The 27,166-nt window shown below is 39.7% G+C and overlaps 2 protein-coding genes across 2 annotated transcripts in view; one reads left to right on the forward strand and one right to left on the reverse strand.

Moving 5' to 3' along the window:
• Nucleotides 1-3,738: 3,738 nt before the first annotated feature.
• Nucleotides 3,739-8,113, forward strand: LOC311295864 (elastase-1-like). The gene is made up of 8 exons (XM_084417401.1): nucleotides 3,739-3,823; nucleotides 3,983-4,074; nucleotides 4,548-4,648; nucleotides 5,522-5,647; nucleotides 7,264-7,400; nucleotides 7,496-7,638; nucleotides 7,727-7,876; nucleotides 8,005-8,113. The coding sequence occupies exons 1-8, from the start codon at nucleotides 3,784-3,786 to the stop codon at nucleotides 8,014-8,016; spliced, it is 801 nt and encodes a 266-aa protein (XP_084273527.1). The 5' UTR covers nucleotides 3,739-3,783; the 3' UTR covers nucleotides 8,017-8,113.
• Nucleotides 8,114-11,027: 2,914 nt separating this feature from the next.
• Nucleotides 11,028-27,166, reverse strand: part of LOC311295608 (uncharacterized protein) — a gene marked incomplete at its 3' end in the record, with an annotated part of 334,919 nt that continues 318,780 nt past the window's right edge. The window contains exon 9 of the mRNA XM_084417074.1: nucleotides 11,028-11,077. Within this exon, the coding sequence (XP_084273200.1) occupies nucleotides 11,028-11,077 (50 nt within the window). The remainder of the gene's footprint in view (nucleotides 11,078-27,166) is intronic.

The raw sequence follows: 27,166 nt of genomic DNA on the forward strand, positions 1-27,166 counted from the left end.
ATAAAACAATTTTGCCGTTTCTTACCCAGAGATGCTTTTCTGTTTTTCTCACAATCGTCGCAGATTTCTTTTTTATCCTGGTGGGAGTTTTCTTCTACTGGCCCTGAATGCGGGGTATTGGCTCTCTCTCTCGTAATCTGTTGAGTTTCTATCTCAAACCGTCGAGGTATGAGACGGCCGCCTGGTGCTGCCGAGGTCGTGCACTTTCCCATCAAATCCGTTTTCAGGACCAGGAGAAGCGTCCGCACAGGATCCCACTATTCTGACACCAGCAGTAATAGCAAATTTCAATTTTCAATGAGAAACACAGCATCAACAGGTGTAAGAAGCATTAAGAGGCAAAAGTGTAATAATGAGAAAAGGTGTTTATTCTTTGAGGAATCTTTTCACAACCGCAGCCACCCAGCTGTGAAACAGAAAACCTACTGGACTCAAACATAGACATTTTATACAGGTTTCTGACATTCTTGACTCCTCCTTTCCCAGTTTCTGTAAATTTCCTTAAAGACATCTTATATCTCAAGCTAGTATGGACTGGTTTCTACCCCCCCCCCTGGGCAGGTCATGCTGTTCTTTGTCCCTGAGAAGCCAAAAGGCCTTCATTTACAATCTAAATGACCTCCTGCTTCCCTCAGGAGGGGGCCTGGGACCCTACTTTATTACTATACGACACCCTGTATTCCTTGACTAAAACTCTTTCTCGTGCCCCAGGTGTCTGTTTGTTCTTTCATGTCCCTTCAGCTGTTAGAAACCCTCACAGAAACACATGACTAAATGAGATTAACAGTTTTGGAAAACAAAATACATATAAGAAATAATGAATTTCCACCACACGTCCATGTATATTAAATTCTTATTCCTCTTTTTATATTATTAATAGTTGAAAGTGCTTGTTTCAGAGAATTATGCTGCATTGTCAAAATTATTTGAGCTTGAAAGTCACGTCCTCGTTCTTCTATCAAGTATTGTCTATTTGAACTTGTGTTGCTGTTATTTCCGTGGGTATATAACCCCGGTGGCGTAGTCGGGACTAAGTTAGGCATAAACGTCACGGTTACATAAGCAAGACACACACAGTAAGACAAATGGTTCAGCTAGATTTGTCCATGCTGGGTGAGTGGACAACTACAGAGGAAAGACCTTGAAGAAGGAGTATAAGAAGGGAATTTCCTGGGCTGGGTGTCAGGTCTTGCTCACATCACGGGGTAGCTGCTGTGATTTTGTGACTAAGCCTCATGCAAAGAGAATAAATATATTTTAAAATACAATTTGATTCTTGGTGTCTCTTATGCAGTGATGATAATTGTATAATGATTGTTTTTGCCACAACAGGGCATAGGCGCTCACAACTGTTGCTAGCTGGTTGTTGGCAAGCACCAGACGGATTTTCATGAGACGCTCACGGAAACGCTCAATTGTCCTTCGTCTGCTAGTCGGGATTCAGAGAGGACGGCTAGGTTAATCCGGCATCTATTCAGTTCTCTAGCGATGACTGCAGTTCTCCTCTCCGGTCTATCACTGGTTGCACTATCCATCAGTGTTTGCACATTCCTAGCTCCAAAGTTCATAGTTTTTTGTTTCTGACCGCAAATGGTGATCCCTCTGGACACGGTAATACAGTCGGGAGGTTTAAGGCAGGCTATTTTTAGGGCACCTTTTCTAGCCCCTTCCCCATGTGGGGTGAGCAGAGTGGATCCTAAAGAGGGCTGCTCAGTCATGGGTACAGCTAACGAAGGGCTCTTTCTGCCTTGTTCCAAGAGCCCAGCGACTGAATCTACCACTCACCGCCTAATGTGCCAGTTTATGACTAGGGGCTTCCAGATCTCACAATCCTGCCCCCGTCGCCACTTTCTGGTTGCCATAGGACTTAAACCGGGATGTTAGGGTGGTTTCCCAAAGAGGATGCCTGTGCGTGATTTTGTTTAACGTGCGGAGACTGGTCCACATCCACCACACGGTCCTTGACAGATCTGGGTCGGAATCCACTGGCATGGAGTCCAAGACGACTGGAGGTCCTTTTCTGCTGCAGCCTTCATCCGCCTTCCCAGCCGTTTTGATGTTCCCCTATGGCCAGCCATCATAATTCACTTGTTCCACCGTTGAGGTCTTGGTTGGTTGGATTGCTCTTTGTTAGGGACCTCCCCTTGACCTTACCACCATGGTTGGCCCTACCAGGAGCATAGCTCCAGACGGCATTGCTCTTGGGATCACAGGACCACACAAGCCTCTCCACCACAACACGGTGGCAATCCCCCGGAGAGGATCATCATATGTAATGATCTCTTCAGTCCCTCTTTTGATTTCAGCTTTGAGAGCGTCTTTATCTCCAAACAGCCACAGTATCTGATTGTTTTTCTGTTTTTCATTATCAGTCTCGAGGGTAACATCCTCTCTCTCTAGCGCTGACACTTTCTTCACTTCATGTCACAGTAACACAAAGAAATAAGTAGATTATAACAAGAGAGTCAGTAAAGCTACAACGGACAAAGAGATAGAGGGCCCTATTTTAACGATCTGAAACGCAAGTATCAAAAGCGAAACGCAAGTAACTTTGTGGGCGGATCTCGCCGGATGGGCGGATCTCCTCGGACAAGCCAGATTCCACCATATCTTTATTTTCACAATAATAATCTTTTACATTGTAATCCTGTATCTATACAGAGGATGACATGCACCTAAATTATGTGATACTATACTGTAACATTAAAACAAAACAATAGGTTTTAACAAATACAACATTTATACTATTCATGTACATTATGTATGATTCTGTGCAGTAATGTCCTGCATAATATTGGATAAATTGAGGACAAATTACTATTATACACTGTAACATTCTGTCATAATGACTGGATACGAGACAGGAAGCAATTGCAAGTGGTTTATTCAAAACACAAGGACAGCAGTACAAGCAGGTGGTGAATAGTGACGCAGGGACTTCGATGGTCAGGATCCGTGAAGACGTGCAGTGAAGGTGACGGTGAGACGACAGATGAATCCACAACGAAGACTTGGAACAGGAACACAAGGCAGGAACTGGACACCGGGAACACCAACACGAACGACATCAAACAATGATCTGACAAGGATGATAGAACAGCGGTAAGTATTTATGGAGTCGTGATATTGCTTGCAGCTGGTGATGTAATGATGATCAGCTGGAGCGGATCAAGAGATGTCATACACTCACGCCCACAACACACGCGCTCACATAACAACATAAACACAAGACTAGAAGGAACAGAGAATACATCTACCGTGACACATTCAGTGTTAACTATTAAAATTCTTCCTTTTTTTTTTTTTTTTGTAAATCAGTTTTTAGTGCTTAAACTTAAACTTCTTCTATTAATTAAATTGAAAAATCTGAATTTATAATAATATACTAACATGAATAATTATATTAATGAATACAAATACAATTTTATAAATTATGTCTAATTAAATGTCTATTTTTTATTAATTAAAAAAAAATACATGACGTAGAAATGCACATTAAACCATGCATAAACTCTAAATCAGCTGCAAAAGTGAGATACTGTGAGATGCTGAGATGTTAACTCAAAGTTAACGCAGGTCAAGCCTTTGTGCCTAACAAGTTAAACAAGTTTATTCTGCAGCTGGAACATTGGCCTTGCCAGTGGTGATATCTGTGGGATTCACACACCTGTGGGCATCAGCCATGAGTAAACACTTGTTCCGTACAGCGCTGCAAATTTCTGTGGGCATATATATGGGCGATGGATCAGTTCAGAGTGCAGAAAGACCAGACAGACTGCAAACATGCTGAGGATCTTGTTGTTGAGTGTGCTGGCCGCCCTGGGTAAGACGCCTCTCTCTTTCTGTTGAGAAAACCACTAAATCACTTCGATTTTAACAAGTTAACAAATGCGAATGTACTCAGCTCAGTCTATATGGGCTCAAACTACAAAATTACTACACTCCTAGTATGTCTAAGTGTGGTTTTTTTTTTTGTGTCCAGTGCTGGCTGAGCCCAGATACTTGAAGGATCAGACCATTGAGGAGCGGGTTGTGGGTGGAGAGGTGGCAAGACCCAACTCCTGGCCCTGGCAGGTACGACATTTTTAACATTAACTCAATACAAATCCTTTGAAATCTCAGCAACTACTCCATGGTCTTGTACTTTATTGTAAAGCGACCTTGAGTTTCCTGAAAGGCGCTATATAAAATAAACACATTATTATTATTATTATTAACTATGCTTTTTTTTTGGTGGTTTTCCACAACTAAATGGACATGGTTGTACCAGCTTAAGGTGGCCAAGCTATCTTTCTAAATATAGTAGAAGGTTTGTTGGTGATCCACTAACAAAATCAACCAAGATAGTTGTCTACAAAGCAGTTTGACCTTGGCACCACAATATTGGCCATACATTTAAAACTTCTAGTAAAACTTGAAGCTGGTTATAACTGGATTTTCCAACATCAATAATATCCAATCAGCAAGTTATTAATATACCACTCATATTGAAATTCATAATCCTGTCATATTTTCAAATTCTAACTAAGTCACTGTCCCTTTCTCAGATCTCTCTCCAGTACCTGTCCGGCGGCAGCTACTATCATACCTGTGGTGGGTCTCTGATCAGAAGGAATTGGGTGATGACCGCTGCCCACTGCGTTGACACGTAATGAATCCACGTTTTTTGTATCTAAATGGTTAAGAAACAACACAAACATCTGATAAACTGAAACAGATCACATGATGAGTATGAATCTGTAGGAGTTTGAGGTCTCTTCAGAACAATAGTGGGCGTTTCAAAATTTGTGGCCGTTTTCAAACTGGTGGGTGATTCTAAATCATGGAATGAAAATTATCCGCTTTACCCCTAAAGCCTACCGTCACTGTGACGGGGGCAAATCAGGTAACGAGGTCGAAAACACCCCTCCATTGGCCAACTCCCATTACTGTCCTGCTGAGACCTGTTGACCTTGTTCAGAGCAGCGCCATGACAGGTATAAAAGCAAGGCTCTGAGCAATAGACCGTGTTTTCAATAGCATCCGCTGTAAAAAGATGTATAAAGTTCCTAGATCACTTATAATTTTCCACAGTTCTTGTTAGAGTTTTTTCTTTTCTTTTAAATATATATTTTTTTTTTAGCAGTTATCATCAGCAGAACAATCCAAACACACATTTAATAACAGTACAATCCTCTGACTGAAGAGATGAATGTCTATTCCTTCATTCCCGTTAAAAATCAAAGATGGCGCTGCTGTGAATAAGGTTTTGATCTGAAGCGCGCCTCATAGGACTGGTCGCCCTCTGGCGGAAGGTGTAATACACTTTCAACGTGTTTGTAAAACATTTTTGGTTGTACTCGTATGGATTCAGACAGCTCTGTGTTGACCATCAAAACTCTTCTAATTTTGCCAATTTTTCGCATTTAATCAGGACCAACATTGACTAGCCAATGGAAATTTCGCACCTTTAAGACGTCAATAAAAAAGTGTTCGCTTGTTCCTCACTCTACTTATGTTTTTCTGAACGTGTTTCCTGCAGCTCGAGAACTTGGCGTGTTGTCCTGGGCGACCACGACATCTACAACCAAGAGGGTCGCGAGCAGTACATGACCGTCAGTCAAGTCATCATTCACCCCAACTGGAACAGCAACAATGTGGCTTCTGGGTGCGTATAACATACACATACACGACTGTGGCGACAGTTACAGAAAAACAAACAACAATACTATTGCCAAGCCGATTAAACATATCTTACACAAATGTAAAAAGTAAATACATTTACTGTAATATATGACTGACTCAACCATTTAACGTACGCAGTACACTCAACTGTGTTGATAATTCTTCGCGGCTTTCTGAAATTCTCGATTGTGATTGGTCTACTAGCTAACAAGCGACATAAGTTTTTGTACTCAAAATACATTTAGAGGACTTAAGTAGTAGTATAATATATTATTGCTTTTTATTAGCGGAAGATTTAAAGATAATAGTAATACAGGTAAAATTATTTAAAAAAAAACTCAGATCAATATTTTATGTTCTCCACTCAGGGTCCAGTCAGACCACCTTCTCTGTTTATTATTTATTTATTTTTGGTTACATTTTATTTAAAGGTGAACTACAGTAAGTAACTTTTTTACCTTAACTGAACAGCTTCGGAGTCACTGGAATGGTTATAATACTTATTTCGGGTTGAATGGTGGTCGTTTCGCACCCCCCTGGTGCCCGTGAGCGGAAAATACGCACTTGCAACTTTGGGGCGGCGGGCCGCGTCAGGAAGTATCGCGTGATATCAGGTCTCGCGATGTAAACAACTGCTTTACGGCCAAAAGAAATCTGCTAAAATGCTGTCATTATTGCGCTACCTCACGCTGTCCGAACCTGAATGAAGAAGACGTTTTAAAGAATGTCCCATCTGCTTTGATGTCGTTGATCTCTGGTGTCTGAGAATCGCCAACGAGTTTTTACAACAGTGTTGTCAAATATCTATTCCGAAGCTGTGGGGGGAGCTCTAGAGAGAAACCTGTGAGCAAAAAGCGAGAATACAGCGTAGAAATCCCTAAGCTACTGAGAGCTGCTTTAAGGGGATGTAGTTACATTGTACTCACTTAAACAAGTAGCCTACTATACTAACTACTTACGGTTAGGGTTTGGGGTTAGACTTTATTTTAAGGTGTGATTGTTACAGTGTAATTATGTTTAAGTCCTGAGTAATATTAAGCAACTACATGTACTTACTATAGGGTTAGGGTAGGATTAGGATTTGGTTGAGGGTAATTTGCTTGTAATTATGCATTATTTACGGTTAGGGTTAGTATTACTAATTACATGTATTATGTAACAAGGACACCGTAAAATATAATGTTACTGGGTTTGGTTTAGGCCTAGTTAATTGTAATTATGCATAATTTACTCTTACTATATGGACTATATTATATAGTAGTAATATAAAAGTACATGTAGTAAAATTACGTCACCTTAAAATAAAGTGTTACCTTATTTTTTGCACTAATGACAGTAAACACATCATATATCAACGATTATGCATTTAACTTTAATGCTACACATGCAACTACTGTATATCTACAATTACAGATAATATCAAAGCAGCATACTTGACTCTATTGAGTTTTTGACATAAGTTTCATGCATAACTACCCGGACTTACATCATCAACACAACATCCATGAGATCATATTAAAGATCTTCTAAAGTTATAGCGCCCCCTAGTATGAGAAATGAAGTGCGCCTGAACTGTGATGTGTGTTCTTTGTTTTTCAGATATGATATCGCTCTTATGCGTCTGTCCTCTGATGCTTCTCTGAACACGTATGTGCAGCTGGCCACCCTTCCACCCTCTGGACAGGTTCTGCCCCACAACAACAACTGTTACATCACCGGCTGGGGCCTCACTCAGAGTCAGTTTCACTTCAGATAGCTTTGATGTTGCCTGAAATCATGTGCATGTACTCATTCCTGATTCCTTCCTCTCATGGATGTGATCTTCATTTAGCTGGTGGGTCAATCTCCGCTCAGCTGAAACAGGCCTACCTGCCCGTGGTGGCCCACAGTACCTGCTCTCGTAGCGACTGGTGGGGAAGCACCGTGAAGAGCTCCATGGTGTGCGCTGGTGGCGGCAGCTTGTCTGGATGCAATGTGAGAAAAACTGGCTGGCAAACAGATTATGATCTATTTCATACTGCAGTAAAATGTCTAATTTTGTCTCCTGTTGTGTTGTTTTTAGGGTGACTCTGGCGGTCCTCTGAACTGTCAGGTCAGCGGTCAGTACGTCGTCCATGGTGTGGCCAGCTTTGTGTCATCATCGGGTTGTAATGCCTACCAGAAGCCAACAGTCTTCACTCGTGTGTCTGCCTACAGCAGCTGGATTAGTGGAGTAAGTGCAATTATATCATCATTATAATAAAACTTTACATAAGGAACTAACAAGCAATCAATATCATGACTGTATCTTATAATACCCTGTTTCATTTCATATTTCTTGTGCCATTTTGTTCATTTCAGATCATTGGATAAGTGGAAAAACTGAGAAGATGAAAGAAAAACATCCTCCATTTATCAGCTTTTAACATCTGCAATGGCAAACAATATTTACAATAAACTTTTCATCTAATATTGGGCTGCTTTTGAATCATTTTAAAGATGTGTGTCCTCGTTAATGTCACGTACTGCTCTGAGACACGAAGGTTGAGGATCCAAATGCAGTTTTATTGAACAGAGGGTAATCCAAAAACGTAATCCAGAAAACAGGCAATATATCAAAAACAGGGTCACAGGCCTAAAAACATTTGCTTCAACTGTTAGTAATCCATCCACACTGTATTGGCAATCCTTATCATGTTTAAACCAATTTTGCCATCATGCACACAGGTAGGGGTGAAGTTTCTACGCAGACACACAAAGATTTTCCAGAGATTATTGCAGTTGAGGTTTGTGGTTTATTGTAATAAATTGTACAAACAGATGAACATACCAGTTGATTGTTGTTTCTTATCTTGTTCCCAGTTGTTAGCGTGCCGTGTATCTGATCTGTAATCCATGCTCTGTTGTCTGTGGTCTGTCTGGTGAGAACTGTGTGGGCTCCCCCTACCTGTGGCTATCACTTCCTGTCACCTATGCCCCCTTATATACAACCATGTGCATCTAATCACTGTCACCCAGTGTCCTAAATACTAATATAAATCTATCCAAACAAAATAAAATAGTATGCAAACAATAAACATAAATGGCTCCTACACACACAATCCATCCACACAATAACAGGGTCACGGGGCACAGGCAAAAAGGAAAATCCAAGGACAGGCACAGTGTTGTGCCTGAACGCGTTCATTGAACGATAGTTCATGAACTCGTTCATATTTTGGGCGAATGTGAACTGAACGTACCGTATTACTGCCTGATGAACGTTACTGTGAACTCGTTCATTCTGGTGTCTGTGAACGCCACGCTCTCTCAGTTTAAAACTTCGTTCAATAGGATGCCAGATTTCAATAGAACCTTCCAGGCGAAAACCCACCTAAAACCGGCCTTAATATGTATCGGAAAAAACACCCAATCTGGCAACACCAGCCACTTGTCTACTGACTCTCTTGTTCGATCTCGTTCATCAAAATGAACAAATGTTTTTTCGAATCATTTCGTTCATTTAAGGGGCTTTAAATGTTATACTATTAACTGGCAAATTCCCCCAACACATCCACCTACGCCATCTTGATCATATTCTGAATTAAGAAATCATTATAATGCAGTCAAAAATCGTTAACAGGGAACATATAATTACTTTACCTCGAGTCTTTCGTTCATTTGTCACGTGACAGATGCAATGAATGGATTGTTCGTGAACGACTCATCACTTACGTTACAAATCAAATCAAAACAAAAAGCAGCAAGGAGGCGTCGTATGATCATTTAAACAAGTTTTATGACAAGGTCAGTGAGGATGGGAAAAATCTGATGCATAGCTTCGGTGTTAAAACTGATAAAATAATTGTCTGTGGTTCTTCTATATGGGCTGTGGCAATAATTTTGAAAAATAATATCTTGCAGCAACATGGAAAAAAAGAACGAACTAGTTCATTTTTGGAACTGTGAACTTTGAGTATATGAACTATGAACTGAACTAGTTCATTTTAAAATTTGTGAACTGAACTTTGAACTAGTTCATGTAGAAAATGAACTTTCCCAACACTGGACAGGCAGATATCAAAACTAAGAACATGGGAATAACAGACAGAATGCTCAGAATTGCAGAAAAAACACTAAAAAAGACTTTGCAGGGAATGAATGTGAAAACCAGGCTATTATAGGGTGAGTTAAACAATGTAATGAGACACAGGTGAAAGTGATAATGGATGATAGTCTGAACTAAGGATTATGGGGAATAGAGTCTGTGGATGTGTGGTATTGTCCTGGTGGAGTACCCTCTGATGGTAATCCCGGGCACTCTCACTGGTAATCGTTACAGTTTATTCCAGTTTGATTAAAGGGAATAAATAAACTTAGTAGAGCACTTAACTTAAGTTTTTTTTTTTTTTTTTTTAAATGGAACTTTAAATTGTTCATACGTAATGGTCCCGACATATTAACAACATTTTGGATAGATATACCAGCAGTATATCTATCTTATATTAACTTTTATTAATTGAACAGATAGTTTTTCACAAATTACTTTGAAATGAGAATAAAACAAAAGCCATTCATCCAAGCAGCACACAAAAAAGCAGTGAAATACAAAAAGCAAGAACATAAAAAAAAAACAGACAGGCAATAAACCTTGAAGCAGACTCATTAGAACCTCATTAATATTCAAACTGATAATATGTGACCCTGGACCACCAGTCACAAGTTGCACGGGTATATTTGTGGCAATAGCCACCAATACATTGTATGGGTCAAAATTATAGATTTTTCTTTTATGCCATATCATTTGGATATTAAGTAAATATCATGTTCCATGAGGATATTTTGTAAATTTCATACCGTAAATATATAAAATATATATATTTTTGTAAGAGGATGCAGCAAAATCGCGAACAAAAATGAACAACTTTAAAGGAGATTTTCTCAATGTTTTTGCACCCTCAGATTCCAGATTTTCAAATAGTCCTATCATAACAAACCATACATCAATGGAAAGCTTATGTATTCAGCTTTCATGTGATGTATAAATCTCAATTTCAAAAACATTATCCATGTGACTGATTTTGTGGTCCAGGGTCACATTATTACCAATTATGAATCATTGTCCAATCGACAAGAGTCAGGCAGATTTCACCCAATGAGAAACATAGCACTGTCTAATACAAAACACACAGTAACAAATACAGTACATTTATGGTCCATACACTAACAAGTTAATGACTGTAGTAAAATAAATTCATAAATATATAAAAAATATATAGATTAACAGTTGAAACAAATTCAGTTATGATCACATTTGTTATGTGCACAAGCATCAAATTAAAATAATTATAAGTTCTCTAAAATTCATAATGTCATACAAAATGTGCAAAAATACACAGTTATATTTAAGCTTTTACCCTCCTGCTCATCCCCCCGTCTGTATTTCTTTCTCTCTCTGTAAGAAAACAAAGAATACTGGTTAAAAAGGTTGATGTCACAGCTACTATTTATAGTAAGTGTCAATGTGCAACCAATAACCATGTTTAAAAACCAAGCAGTCCTACCTGATCAAAAACACTCAAAATAATACAGCGTTGAGTGTCAAACCGTAAAGTTAAAATTGACTCTTGGTAGGAGTTGTCTCTATAAAGCTGAGAAAGGATAAAGTGTTTTATAACAAAAAGAGTTACATATTTTAACTTTAAACTTGAACAATTTAAATTCATTTGAATAAACTGCAATATTTTAATTTCAGAGCGTCTGTACACAGAGATAAAGAAAAAAAGATCACCATGTTACTCAACATGGATTGAAACTTTATATCTCTTATATTAAAAGCATCAAAACAGTGCTAAATATGATTGTTACTCACCGTGGGCAATCACCATGAATCTCTTGCATGTGATCTTTTTGCCGCTGATGATTTGTAGTGTATAAACGTCTGAATGTGCTCTGCTGATGTTCCTGATGGTCAGATCTCCAGTTCGCTGGTTTAACTGTAATCTGTCTCTGAATCTCCCATCAGGACCTTCATAGAATAAGGCCTGATTGGTGACTCCGTTGAGTTCAGCTATGAACGTTTCTTTATCGCTAAACTTCCACAGTATCCGCTCATCATTCTTCAGATTGGTAACACCAGTTTGTAGAGTCACAGAATCTCCAACTGTATATTTCAGTGTATTCACTGCCAAAGAAAGAGAAACATATAGAAGAAACATGTGAATGTGAAAGTAAACCGCACTATCAATACTGTGATTATCTTGAGCTACTCACGCCAAACAAGAACGTTGAATTTCTTGTATGAAACTTTATTGCTGCTCTTCATCTGTACTTCGTAAACTCCAGAGTCGCTGCTTTTGGTGTTTGTGATGGTGAGATCTCCAGTTCGACTGTCCAGCTCCAGTCTGTCTTTGAATCTCTCGTCAACATTGTAGACACTGGTATCATTGGTCCATCAACTTGGCTATGAGGGCGTTTATAGGTTCAAACTTCCTCAGAATCACATCATCTTTCTGTATTTCGGTAATACCAGTCTGCAGATGGACAGACTCTCCCTCCGTGTCCACTTCATTTCATAAAGAAATAGAAACAAAATGTGTTGATATGTGCAGATGAACAATCAGAATCAGCTTTTATTGCCAAACATGTACAAGGAATTTGTCCTGGTGCAGAGGTGCATAACAATAATAATAATAATAAATAAATACATAGCCTACATAAATAAAACAAGGAATACAAATATTATTAATAAAAATAGACATCTATTGTACAATTTAACTGTACATTTAACTGTACATTACTGTAATGTGTGCAAAAAGTCACAATTTGAACTTTGAAGAATATACAACATACTGTAGATAGACTGAGTAGTGTGCGATTAATGTAATGTGTCTGAAACAGTGTTGATGAGGCCAGTAGCCGATGGAAAGAAACTGTTTTTGTGGCGTGAGGTTTTAGTCTTGATGGACCGCAGTCTCCTGCCTGAAGGGAGTGCCTCAAAAAGTTTGTGTCCAGGGTGAGAGAGATCAGCCACGATCTTCACTGCCCGCTTTAGAATCCTGGAATTGAGATGGCAAATTACAGCCAAATGACCTTCTCAGCAGAGCGAATGACACGGTTTAGTCTACTTTTATCTTTGGCAGTGGTGGCAGCGTACCAGATGGTGAGGGAGGAGGTGAGTATGGATTCGATGATGGAAGTATAGAAGTGCACCATCATTGTCTTCGGCAGGTTAAACTTCTTCAACTGCCGCAAGTACATCCTCTGATGAGCTTTTTTTGATCAGAGAGTTAATGTTCCGCGCCCACTTGAGGTCCTGGGTGATGATAGTTCCCAGGAAGTGGAAAGAGTCCACAGTATATTGATTGGGGAGTCACGCAGTGTGGTGGGGGTATATGGTGGTGGGTTCTTCCTGAAGTCTACTACCATTTCCACAGTTTTTACAGCATTTAAGCAAATTGAGAGGTGAACTAACGTGTATACGCTCGTCACCCATCTGGCCAAAATCCTATAGTATTCAGGCGTCAGACGTAAGATATGAGACGTTAGATGTCATGGTCTGAGAAAATGTCGACGTAGCTGAGAAAGGATATTTTTTACTTTGCATCTGCATAACATACGTGCCTGGATAACGTCCGTGTGGATAAACGTGTGGATATCAAATATTTAGGCTAAATTCTATTATCTTAATGTAACAGACGTGGACAGGGTATGAAGTCAGACACCTCCAGCTGACGGGTTTCCAAGATTTATTTGTTCTGCAGAAGACAATATCACATTAATTGGCTTCTGATCTACTCTTTCTTATCTGCACCTCTGCTCCTCAGCAACACAAGACACTGTTGTCTGGAGGAGACCTCATTTTTTACCATACATACACAAAAATCACATCAGAGTATAATATCTCATTCAACTCTTATTATGCACATTGCTAACCAAAGGAGCTATTAGAATAGACTGGGAAAACCCTCCTTGAATTATAACAATATATGCGAAAAACATGAGGAACAGTGTTTTTATACTCTCTAACAGTTTCAGTAAGCAACATTAAACAGTATGTGGGTTTGGGTGACTGCACAGATAACAAAAAGTATAACGTCAAACAAAGATACACATACCTGCAGAAGACAATATCACATTAACTGGCCTCTGATCTACTGTTTCTTATCTGCACCTCTGCTCCTAAACATTGAATAACAGAATTTACACACTCAACATGGACTGCAGAGCCTCCGTCATTTACATTGCACAGAAACAGTGCAAAAATGGCGCGAAAAGAAAAAGAGTTGAACAAAGTATCGTTAAAACATATATTTAACCGTAAAAACGGCACAAAATAGCTAGTTAATACCGTATTAACTTTGAGGCAATAAATATTGAAGGGTCACAACACCATTTACAAAGAAAACAATAAAAAAGCACAGCAGCATGTTACACACAACCTACCTCAGCAACACAAGACACTGTTGTGAGGAGGAGACGGAAACTACGGCAACTTAGGAGGTACAATAGAGGCGCAATGCAGCAACGACATCTCCGCAAGAAACAATAGCAATATGATAAATAAATTAAACTCAATAAGATAAAATTCACAAATACCCAACAAATCATTAAATTATATTTAAAATATGTTTACAATTAAATGTTTTGTGTATGTTTAAAGGTGATACTACTATTTAGGTAAATCAAAAATAGAAGAAAGGTAAAAATAAAGAAAAGTAATCATTTTTTTGAACCGGTCATTGACTGATTTTAACTTAGTCTACCTGTTAAACTTATTTTTTTATGGGTTTCTCTGTCTGTTCTGTATATTCTGCATGTCTCCTCAATCAAAACCATCTGATTCTGTCACACACTGCTCCGAGACACGAAGGTTAGATCCAAACGCAGCTTTTATTTAAGGGGCAATCCAAAGGCGTAATCCAAAGTACAGGAAAAGTCAAACACAGGCAGGCAGTAAAACAAAACAAAACAAAACAAAACAAAACAAAACAAAACAAAACAAAACAAAAAACAAACATCAAGATCAAAATCAAGAACCCACAAACACTAACACAAGACACAGGGTTTAAAGGAAAACTCAGACTTTTTGGGACTTTAGCTTATTCACAGTATCCCCCAGAGTTAGATAAGTCCATACCTTTTTCATTTCTGTGCATTCTGTAAGTGTTATTTGACGCACCCACCACTAGCCTAGCTTAGCACAAAGACTGGATGTAAATGGATAATGGTAGCATACTAATCCCAATAAGTGACAAAATAATGCAAACATTTTCCTATTTACATGTTGTGATCTGTATAGTCACAGCGTGTACAAATAACAAGGCTATATGAGACAGAGACCATTTTTAATCGTATAAATACTGGGAACTATATTCTCACTAGGCGTAGGAGCACAGCTAACGTTACTTGGGCGGAGTGATTAGCGCAGCACACGAGACGCCCTGTTGATGGTTCCGTAAACAAAACAAACGTGACTAACTAGCTAGTAGCGAACGTGACTCGTGATCATGGCTGACTTTGAGGAATTGTCAGAGGAATTTTACTGTGTATCAAACCAAGATCCAGAACCATATAGTTTTGAGCCAGAATACACAGACGAGGAGTTACAAACTTTGGAAGCTGTTCATTAGCAAGTTGAATGTTACAGTCCTGAGAGTCCACTCATTTGTTATTGAGCGATACAGTGTGTTCATGACAACACAATAATAACAATAAAGGGGATACACGGAGCCCCTATTCACGTAATAGTGTCACTACTAAGGTTACATTACAGCATGGCACTGTTACAGTATGGCTAATGTTAGTCATCTCAAAACATAACGGAACACTTACCGCAGCAACAGGTGATCCAATTTGTCCTGTCTTTATTATCGATGGGATGGCTGCATCCTTTAGCACACGTTTCATGGTCCGTGTGGCAACTTGCATTTTTTCAAAATAGTCGTCTATAGTAAAATGTTCAGAGCAAACGAAATACTTCTTGATGATGTTTACAGGTGTGTTTGGATCTATACCCAGAACAAGTAGCCATCGATTCATCAGGTCAGCGTTTTTGGTTGGAATTCTATGAAACATCATGGTATTACCTGGTCTCCCCTGTTTATTGTCGCAGCTCTTTACAATACAGCGAACACCCATGATTGTAAACTATAAATTTACTATCTAATTACTGACTCTATTACTCCAACTCTGAGCGAACTCTCTGCTCCTCACCACAGGGCGTCTCGTGTGCTGCGCTAATCACTCCGCCCAAGTAACGTTAGCTGTGCTCCTACGCCTAGTGAGAATATAGTTCCCAGTATTTATACGATTAAAAATGGTCTCTGTCTCATATAGCCTTGTTATTTGTACACGCTGTGACTATACAGATCACAACATGTAAATAGGAAAATGTTTGCATTATTTTGTCACTTATTGGGATTAGTATGCTACCATTATCCATTTACATCCAGTCTTTGTGCTAAGCTAGGCTAGCGGTGGGTGCGTCAAATAACACTTACAGAACGCACAGAAATGAAAAGGGTATGTATGGACTTATCTAACTCTGGGGGATACTGTGAATAAGCTAAAGTCCCAAAAAGTCGGAGTGTTCCTTTAAGTAGAGGCAGACAAGCTAAACAAGATAACAAGGTAACAAGGGGGTGTGACTAATTAGAAACACCTGGGAGACTAATAAACAGGAAAAACCTACAAAGGAGTACAAAACATGGCACAGAACAGGAAATAACTAAAGCACTCCTGTCCATTTGGTGGCGGTAAATGCACCTTTTGGCTGGTTTGCCAACCGCCATAAAACTCCAAAAGAAGAAGAAGAAGAAGAAGAAGAAGAAGAAGAAGAAGAAGAAGAAGAAGAAGAAGAAATAACTAAAGTCCACACAAGACGAAGGGAATACAAGACAGGAATCATTACAGATTCAGAGCAGCTCATTAATACTCAGATAAAACTGATAATGCACTTTCAGTAACCGATGCAACTCATGTCATGTCTACTTTTGCTGTTATATAGTATTAATGCATCTTTATACATATTAAATGTGATGTTAAAGACATCATGGGGTTTCTAAAATTATATCGGCTTAATGTACACAAGAATAATCTTTTACATTGTAATCCTTTTATTCTTAATATTTTGCTAATTTGTGTGCTGCTGCGCGTCCCTATGTGTGTAATAAGCAGAGTGTACGCGCGTTACTAACGCGCTCTTTAAATAACAAAAAAAATATACTGCGCCATTGACTTTAGACCATAGACAGTGCTTTAGACCAGGGGCCCGGTCTTCGTACGTCGCTAACTCAGTTAGCTGGATTTGATTGTTGACGATTTGGCATGATCTTGGATTGTTTGGTTCTTCGACGCTCATCCTGGACTTGCTGTCATAGCAACATGTGCGCAATCTTAAACCTGCTTGGCAGATTAGTTAACAGGATTAGATCCCGGCTTTATAAGTGGAGCTGATACGGGAAGTCCAGCGCAGCGCGATAGTGCACTTAGTGAGATATATATTTTTTCTCGTGAGTCGTGAGATTGTCGTTTACATTATTAATTTGTTGGAAACGCACATTTATTTTCGACTTGTCGGAGTCGGGCTTTAACTACAGCACAAACTGTTTGCATTGCCCTAAGATTATTTGCGAGTGGCTATTTCCTTTACACTATTGGAGATGCGGAGAACTTGATGGAAAGTGCTGTCTGTCATGTCATTAGGAGTTTACCTGGCGCTTTTAGGTTTAAAAAACAGTTTTAGGATTTTTTTGTGGCATTTCCAAGCCACTTAAGACCCAATGTTGTAAAGCAGTTTTTTTTAAAGCAGTTTTTTTTTCTTTTTTTAGGCTATCATAATTTTTTATGAAGATCATGCAATCATGACCATGCCGATTACAGTATATGTCATTCAGGCTTCACCAACGTGATTGGTACCATAGACTATAGGCTACCATAGACTGCCATCAAGGCCTCAATGAAGGGGATTATATGAACAGAAAGGGGATTCACAATGTAAATGTGCAGCCCAGTTACTATTGTGATTCTTAATATTCCAGATTAGTAATATTATATCAAATTTAAAAAAAGGCAGTTGACTAAAATCTTCCATATCACAAATGTGAAAGCAAAATGGCCAGGATCTGTGCATGACTTAAGAATTTTCAGAGATGCACATTTATGTACATTATTTGAAAGTGGAAAGGAAAGTTCCACAACTAAATATCAAGCTCACTGTATTACATACACTTATGCTGATCCTAACAGAACTGCATTTTTTCATAGGTGATTATGACATGTTCCTGCCTGCAGACAGGTGTTTTATGACCCCATTCCCTGACCCAAACCAGTTACAATGCAGCTCTAGCCAGGACAAGGGCACACAATGAAATGAACTTTGGCTAACTAAAGGGAAGATTTCAGTGTCTGAAAAGTCTGAGGGTTACACACCTGACAGGGCCTGTGACATTGTTGCATGTGCCATATTACACAACATTGCCAAAATAAAACCCACACTTTTCATTAAATGTTTAATAAAAGACAAATATGCTTAGTTCCTTGAGTTTTATTAAAAGTAAAGTAAAAGTAAAGAAAAGCCAGTGGTCAAGTGCCTGCAACAAGAGATATTAGACACATGCCTCATGCAACAAATAAAAAGGAAAAATTGGCTATACACTGCCCACCTGTAGGCCTATGTCTCCTCTGTCTGACTCTTCTGTAGGCCTTTCTGTAGACGTGGAATCCTGCAACTTATATTGCAGCCATAAAGCATACAAGTATAAATTAAGTAAAGTTATTTATGCACTTGCAGGCTAGTTCCTCCATATGACAGTTATCTGAGAGGGTTTATTCACTGTCCAGTGCAATGGAAACAAATGGACATTACAAAGTCTTGTACTTTCTTTTTCTTTGGAAAGTTAGAAAATGTCCATTACTGCACATATTTCAGCCACCACTTTCTTGGGAACAGATACAAGTGTTGGTGTATTATGTAAAAGTGCTCAAAAGAGGAAAACACAATGTCATTACAATGAACTACACTCGGGAAAAATGTGATCAATAACATTTTGTGAACTTAACATAAGTTTATCAGTTTTCACTTTCACAAGTCAAAGCAGTTCATCATTACTCAAGATTTAACAGTTGAAATGACTATACAGCCTTATTTAATGCAGCAAAAATGATTTTACAGTGTAGGCTACTAAGATTTTTTGCCTTTTTCTTGGTTGTTTTTATAAACAGACAACCATTTATTTAACAGTGCCTTTTATAAAAGAGACTATAATTTAACTACAAATTACCATTATGTAGAATATTTTTATACTTTTATTTGTTCCCATGTTCTAGTGTGGTGACTCTGACATTACAGTGAACAAAGTAATTATGCAATTATTAAAATACAAATATATAGGCTAATAAGTGATAAAAACATCTAACTTCTAACGGATTTAAATTGTCTGCTACTTTTTGCCAGCCCTCTCTCCTGGCTTTTGCAGACTTTGAGGTGTTCCCTGGCGTTTTGATTAAACATTAAAATTCCGAATAAACTTGCTCTGCTGAGGAGAAAAACTGAGCGCGCTCTTTGGCCACGCTGAGCAGCCAATAGCAGCGTTGCTGATCAATGTTTCTACTATCGATACATATCCCCTTTAAACCAGCGCATGAACGCACAATTATCTCAGATAACTCAATCCGGCGATACTAATCATAAACAACAGGTGTGTTCGAAGAACCCAATTAGCCGGATCATGATTAGCACGATGATATCATCTTGGATGTCTCATTTGATCTCGGATGTTTTAAGCAACGTACGAAGAATGGGCCCCTGGTTTCAGTTGGTCAATGGTGCAAAGCGCCAACAATGCGCCTGTCTGTTGTGTTCTGTTTAATTTGTTTTCATTTGACTTCTCTACCTGTCATCACGTCACGTGTCGTCTTCAGTCATTATCAGTTCATCCGTTTCACCGGTGTCTAGTTAAAGGGATAGTTCACACAAAAATGAAAATTCTGTGATCATTTACTCTCCCTCAAGTTGTTCCAAACCTGAATGATTTTCTTTCTTCTGCTATACACAAAAGAAGATATTTTAAAGAAGGTTGGTAATTAAACAGTTGCTGATCCCCATTGACATCCATAGTATTTTTTTTTCCTACTATGGATGTCAATGGGATCCATCAGACATTTGGTTACCAACTTTCTTCAAAATGTCTTCGTTTGTGTTCAGCAGAAGAAAGAAAGTCATACAGGTTTGGAACAACTTGAGGGAGAGTAAATGATCACAGAATTTTCATTTTTGGGTGAACTATCCCTTTAATTATCATCTGTTCCACCTGTGTTTGTTCGGACACAGCTACTGTTCGGACGCTCTTGCTTACTGCTCCACGCTTTGCTCTATCGCTTTTACATTTTATCTCCTATATTTTTATATTTTATTTCCTTTTATCACCTAATTTTAACTTCAGCAAACCAGCACAGTGCTCATACGACAAAGTTTGGAATACTACAAAAACGCAGAATTCTTTTACCTGACCAGCTTACATTCCGGGAAAGGAAAACACAACTGCCTACAAGGATAAGAGAGAAAATGCCTCTTCTGGTTCAAGAATCTACTTGCTGCACTAACTGCCACAGACTTTTACAAAGGATTGCAGTTCTTGAAACAAAGTTACTTACGGGACCACCAAACAAACGGAGCACACAACAGAGCTTCGTCATGGACACCCTCAGCATACAAGTGAGTCCCATAAAACTAGTGCTCCTCGACAGGTAGAGAAACAAGCCGATCGACTTACTAATCGATGGCACAAACAAAGGCACTCGAGACATCAGATTGTCACGAGCCTCACATATTGCCGCAGTAGCATCCTCTACCCCAGATACAGCTCTGACAAGGATTGCAAACACTGGTCTCCTACCACCGCCTATACATCTTGAGAACAGATTTGAAGTACTAATGAATGTAAATGAGGAATCCCCAAATGTGATGAATGTGATCGAACACAGACTGAATGGGCCAGTAGCTATCACTGATGCTAACTGGCGCTCAAGGTCGAGCAGACAGCGGCACTCAGCTCAGAGCGCAGCCGAGCCCAGGACTCTGATAGTGGGAGACTCCATAATCAGAAACATTAGCAGCAGGTATACAACTACAGTCTGCCTTCCACAAGCAACAACTTCTGATATAAACAGGGAACTTCAGAACATTCTGATGAAACATAAGACTGCAAATCGACTCATCATACATGTGGGGAAGAATGATATTCATAAAGAGCAGTCAGAATTCCTTAAGAAGGATTTCAATGAACTTTTTGAAACACTTAAAAGACTGAAAGTTCAGACATTCATCAGTGGACCACTCCCAGCAAGAGGAACAAACAGGTTTTCACGGTTGCTTGGGCTTAATACGTGGCTGCAAAAAACCTGCAATGTAAAAGCAGTAAACTTCATTGACAATTTCAATCTTTTCTGGAGTCAACGACAACTGTTTCATCGGGATGGCCATCACCCAAACAAACTTGGTTCAAGAGTGTTAAAGGACAATATCTACTTCTCCCTCAATCATCTTTCTGCAGTGTGTGCCAATCCACTCAATCTGAACGGCACACACACACCTGGACACAGTATGAATGACCACGGGACTTCACTTCAGCAGCAAAATGGACATGCGGTTGACATATCACACAAGGACAATGATAACACCACTCAGCCACAACAACCTCTGCTCACGGACACAATCTCAGCTGAGCCCTGCCCACAGAGCTCACCACAGACAGACATATTAGAACTGCTCCAAGATTCAGCACCCAAGGACGACTTCCTGGAAAACAGCCAGGGAAGCCAGGACAGCATATCACAGCCTCCTATAACACCAGAGGAACAGCCCATCTCACCAGACACTTTTTCCCTCTCTCCAGCATCGCCACTTCTGTGCTTCTCACAGAAAATGGAAGAACTGGTGTATGCTGGAACCGAACTTTCACACTCTTTTGCTGCAAGCCCCCAGATATCAACCAAAAAACGGCAGGCACCTCAACCACCCGCACCAAAGCCCGCACTAAAGCCTGCAGGTCCAGCTCGCCCTCCCCCTCCTCCTGTGAGAGCTCTTCGGCCTCTGCCACAACCCCAGGGCCCACACCCTCCTCCATCTGCTCGAGGTGAACCAAAAACAACTGATACCAGCTCTCAGTGATATGTTTTGGGTCCCTGCTATGATAACAGTAACTTTCTCAAATGTTTACAGAACAAGCGGGAACCCAGTGTGCCTGTATCTTTCTCTATTGCTGTTCTATTACAAGATAGAAAGTCTAAGGCCTTCAAAAGCCGTACAGCAAACCCAACTAATCTGGTGCCTATTACACGTCAAACTAAGATTGATGTGGGGGGCAAAAAGTAAGACTGCTAAGTTAGCACTTTTAAACATCCGCTCACTTAAAAATAAATCACTTCTAGTCAACGACTTAACCAAAAACAACCTGGATTTTATGCTTCTAAATGAAACCTGGCTAGAAGACAGCTGCAGTGCAACAATCCTCAATGAAGCAGCCCCTCCTAACTTTACTTTTACTTTTACTTTATATGTCTGCAGAGCTGTTAAGAGAGGTGGGGGTCTAGCTGCTCTTTTTAAAGATATCTATCAATGTAAGCAAATATCATTTGGGAATTACTTGTCTTTCGAATATCTGGGTATTGTGTTAAAAGGTGCCCCACGCATTTTACTTATCATTATTTACAGGCCTCCAAAATACTCTCCAGCCTTTGCTGAGGACTTTACAGAACTGTTACCAACAATCACCTCAGAGTTTGACTGTTTTGCCATTGCTGGAGATTTTAACATCCACATAGATAGTGCAGAAAACAATATGGCAAAAGAAATCAAAACTGTTTTAAAAACTTTTGATCTGACTCAGCATGTACATGGACCCACACACAATCGTGGACACCCTCTAGATTTACTTATCAGTAAGGGTCTAAACATTTCATCGATTGTTATTAAGGATGTAGCACTGTCTGATCATTTCTGTATTTTCTTTGATATATTGATCTCTCCTTCCACTGAAGATAGATCTGTGTCTGTCAAGAAGAGATGCTTAAATGAGAACACTAGTGTACTATTTATGAAGGCTATATCCTTAATAGAGCCCGACCGATATATCGGCAGGCCAATATTATCGGCCGATATTAGGCATTTTCCAATCTATCGGTATCGGCATGTATAACGGCCGATTTAAAAAAAAAAAAACATCAAAAAAAAAACGATCGAAACTGCCTTTCACCATGTCATGAGTGTTTGCGTTATATAATTTGTCGACCAGAGGGCGCTCTACAATGCCCTAGTTGACAACACTCGTGTAAAACGCGCCACATATCCTACAGCCTCCTGATCCAGCCAAAGTCAGGCAGAGAGAACAACGGTTAAGTGAGTTCATGGTAGGGTGACCAGAAGTCCCGAAAAATTCGGGACAGTCCCAAAATCTGAGCTGTTGTCCCGAATCCGGCCTTAATTGTCCCGAAAATTACACTTAAGCAAAATATTGAGTAGATATTGTCTGATAAAATATTAAAAACTGTCCGTGGAGATTGAGTCGTCCTGCAGCCAGCCCCCGCCGGCTGCTCATTGGCTGCGGCATCTTTTTTGTTTCTTTTTTCAAAGATACAGAAAGGCGCGAATTAGATATGCATTGATAAGCTAATTTTAGAGAGCGCAAGTTGCAGCCGCCGCGAGGACAGTGAATGTGCAGGCAGTCATAAAGGAGTGAGGAAACAGAATTGGTCGCGGCACTGTGTGCAAAAAATACTTCGGCCTAATGTCTGATGTCGGGTTACACAAAGTTTTTTTAGTTTTCTTATTTAATGACGACAATTTAGTTGTAGGCTAATAATAATGTTGGCATAAGGCTTATTTGCGTTCGCTATAGCCTGAAAGGTCTGATTTACGCACTGTAACAACAGTGATTTTTTTTTTTTTTTTTTGCAATTTGAGACGCAGAGCGAGCGAGAGAGAGAGAGGTGCGCGCGCGAGACGCAGAGAGAGAGAGAGAGAGAGAGAGAGAGAGAGAGAAAGAGAGAGAGAGAGAGAGAGAGAGAGAGAGAGATGCGCGCGCGAGACGCAGAGAGAGAGAAAGAGAGGTGCGCGCGAGACGCAGAACGAGCGAGAGAGAGAGGGGTGCACGCGCGAGACGCAGAGAGAGAGAGAGAGAGAGAGAGAGAGAGAGAGAGAGAGAGAGAGAGAGAGAGAGGATTAAGACACTTTTATTTTAACAACAATTATAGACAAACATGTTTGTTCAACACAATATGATGATGATAACAATCACTCATCATCACAACAAATAAATAAATAAAAATAAAAAAAAACATTACAATTTCAACACCAATTCATCTTCATAAACTGTACATAAGACATGGTTTATCCCCCAAATTTCCATAAAACACTCTAAACGCCCAACCAATTTATAGTACGCATATTCCACTCTGAGACGAGAACCCACTAGGCCCAAAAACATGAAAATTGGATTTACTGCACTTTGTCCTAATATCTTATTTTTTCTAGTTTTCCAGATGGCTAATTTTGCATTACCAAATAGGAAATTGAGTAAAACCAAAACATTCTTTTGCTCAACGGTGTACTTTGGACCAAAGATGAACAACTGAAAAGAAAAAGTTTCACCCAAAGATGTAACCCACTCTGTTAACAATGAAAACAAGTCCATCAACCTTGTACATTGCATGAACAAATGAAAGACAGATTCAGTCTCTACACAAAAAGGACAACCCGCACTAACACTAGGATCAAGATGCACCACATGTCTGTTTGTAGCTATAGATCCGTGTACAATCCTCCACTGGAGGTCACCAGTCCGCTGGTCAATCGGACGTTTGTACAGGATACGCCAACTACCTTTAGGGGAAGAGTCAGTGCCAAAAACCTCTGTCCATTTCGTCGAAAGAACCCCAGTCAAAGAAAGTAAATTAGACACCTTTACACAGGTGACATAAAGGGCTTTCTTTCCCACTGACTCAAATCCATCCATTTGTGGAGTTCTGAATGACAATAGACCTTTCCTCTCTTCCTGCCAGTCCCCCACCGCAGCTCTTACAGTCAGAAAGGGGAAACAATACTCACATCCACTTCTCCATTCATCTATTATAGCTGGATTGTCCAAGAAAGAACGATAGTTAAAATCCAGTTCTCCAATCACCTCTGTGATGAGCTTTTGTAATACTCTTGTTGACTTAACCCCAGCTTTCCTGCCCAAGGATTCCACACTGGTGTGTAGTAAATGCCCCAGCTTCGTGCACCCAGCAGACAGTAGACGCGCACGCAGAAAGGCTGAGGACAAAAGTCTCGAAGGCAGGAAAGAGTTAAGAAACAATGGCTCCTCCAACAGCCACATCCCCGCAGGCGCTTCAGGTGATCTTGAAAATACAAAAACTTTCCAGGCTTCCAGAACAGATTTATAGAAAGGAGTCAGATCTAAAAGCTCAGTCTCTTCTAGCTTCATCAGAAACAAATGCTTATCAAGTCCCATTCCACCAGCTCTTCTCAAAAGTGCCACTGCAGTATCAAACCAGGCGCTGTCATTGTTGTATAACAGTCTCTGGGCAGCTTGTAAACGAAATGTCATTAGCCTGGACCTGATATCCACCAAACTGTGGCCTCCTTCTGCCATCGGAAGAAACAGTACAGATGAGCGCACCCAATGTTGTCCGGACCAGAAAAAGTTCACCAACTTTCTTTGTACTTCTTGCACTAATCCAGCCGGTGGTTGTAACACATTAAATCTGTGCCATAATGTGGAAGCAACCAAGTTATTGACAATCAAGACTCTCCCCCTGTAGGATAGCTTGGGTAGCAGCCAAGTCCAGCGAGACAATCGGGTGCATACTTTCTCCATTACACCCTCCCAATTTAACTTCTGAAAGTCGTTTGAACCAAAATGAACTCCCAAAACTTTTAACCCTGCTTTGCCCCAATTAAGCTTCCCTGGCAGTGATGGCAAAACGTGTAAAGGATCTTGACCTGCCCAAAAAGCCTCGCTTTTGTCCCAATTTACCTTTGCTGATGAAGCCTTCTCATATAAATGAAGGACTTCAGACAGAGCAGTAATATCTTGCCCACCGCTAACCAACACAGTCACATCATCAGCATAAGCAGTAATAGAGACATTTGTATTCTGAGTCACATTTGATATTGAAAACCCACCTAAAGTCTTTCTTAAATTAAAAAGTAGAGGTTCAATAGCAATACTGTACAACAAACCAGACAATGGACAACCTTGCCGTATTCCTCTTTGAACAGAAATTGGTTTACTCAAACCGCCCTCAACTTTTACCATACACGAAGCGCCAGCATAAAGGAGTTGTATCCAATTTAAAAAGCCTTCCCCAAACCCAAAAACTTTAAGTAAGTTGAATAAATAACTGTGATCTACCCGATCAAAAGCTTTTTCCTGATCTAGGGCAACTAATCCAACTCCTAAATTAAATGTTTTACAAATGTCTAGAATGTCTCGTACTAAAAACAAATTATCCATTATTGACCTATTTGGTATGCAATATGTCTGATCTTTATGCACTATTGTGTGTACGTATTTCTTTAACCTATTGGCAAGACATTTTGACAAGATCTTGTATTCCGTGGTCAATAAGGCAACAGGCCTCCAGTTCTTTAACAAAGACAGATCTCCCTTTTTAGGAAGCAAAGAAAGAACGGCACGACGACATGTGACAGGCAAAAATCCATCTTTGAAACATTCACAGAAAACCTCAAAAAGATCAACACCAAGAAGGTCCCAAAAGTGTTTATAGAACTCTGATGTCAACCCATCAACACCAGGGGAGCGCCCCGAGCTGAGCTGTGTGGCAGCAGATGAAAGTTCCTCAAACGTTAAAAAAGAGTCCAAGGCAGTCTTAGAATCAGAGTCCAATTTAGGAAGGCCTTGAAATAACTGCTCAGCACAGTCCAAGTCACAATGTTCTGCAGTATATAAAGAGGAATAAAAGTCCACTGCATGATGACGCATTTCTGCAATGTCAGTGGTGACCCTTCCATCGGGCAGACGGAGGCAGGCCATTTGTTTGTGCTGTGCTACTGAACGTTCCAAGTTAAAAAAATATGAACTTGGGGCATCCATCTCATTTACTGCAATAAACCGAGACCTCACCAAGGCTCCTTTCACCCTTTCATTTAAAAAGGACCCCAACTCACTCTTTTTTTGTTGTAAACAATGAGACAAACCAGGATCATGTCTATCCAACAAATCTTTCTCTATTGAATCTATGGATCTCTCAAGAGTTTGAATAGCTTTCTTTATCATATTTGTGGAATTAACTGTATATTGCAGACAAAACATTTGTATTTGTGTTTTTCCAATTTCCCACCATTGTCTTACATTTTCAAAAGTATGTTTTATTTTTTTCCAACATTCCCAGAAAACTTTAAAATGTTTACAGAAGTTAACATCTTGTAATAATTTGGCATTAAAGTGCCAATATGAAGATTTCCTTGAAGACTTTGATAACACCAATGACATTAAAACCATATGATGGTCTGAAAACCCCA

This window comes from Rutilus rutilus, assembly GCF_951802725.1.
Source record: "Rutilus rutilus genome assembly, chromosome: 8".
Lineage (NCBI taxonomy): Eukaryota > Metazoa > Chordata > Actinopteri > Cypriniformes > Leuciscidae > Rutilus > Rutilus rutilus.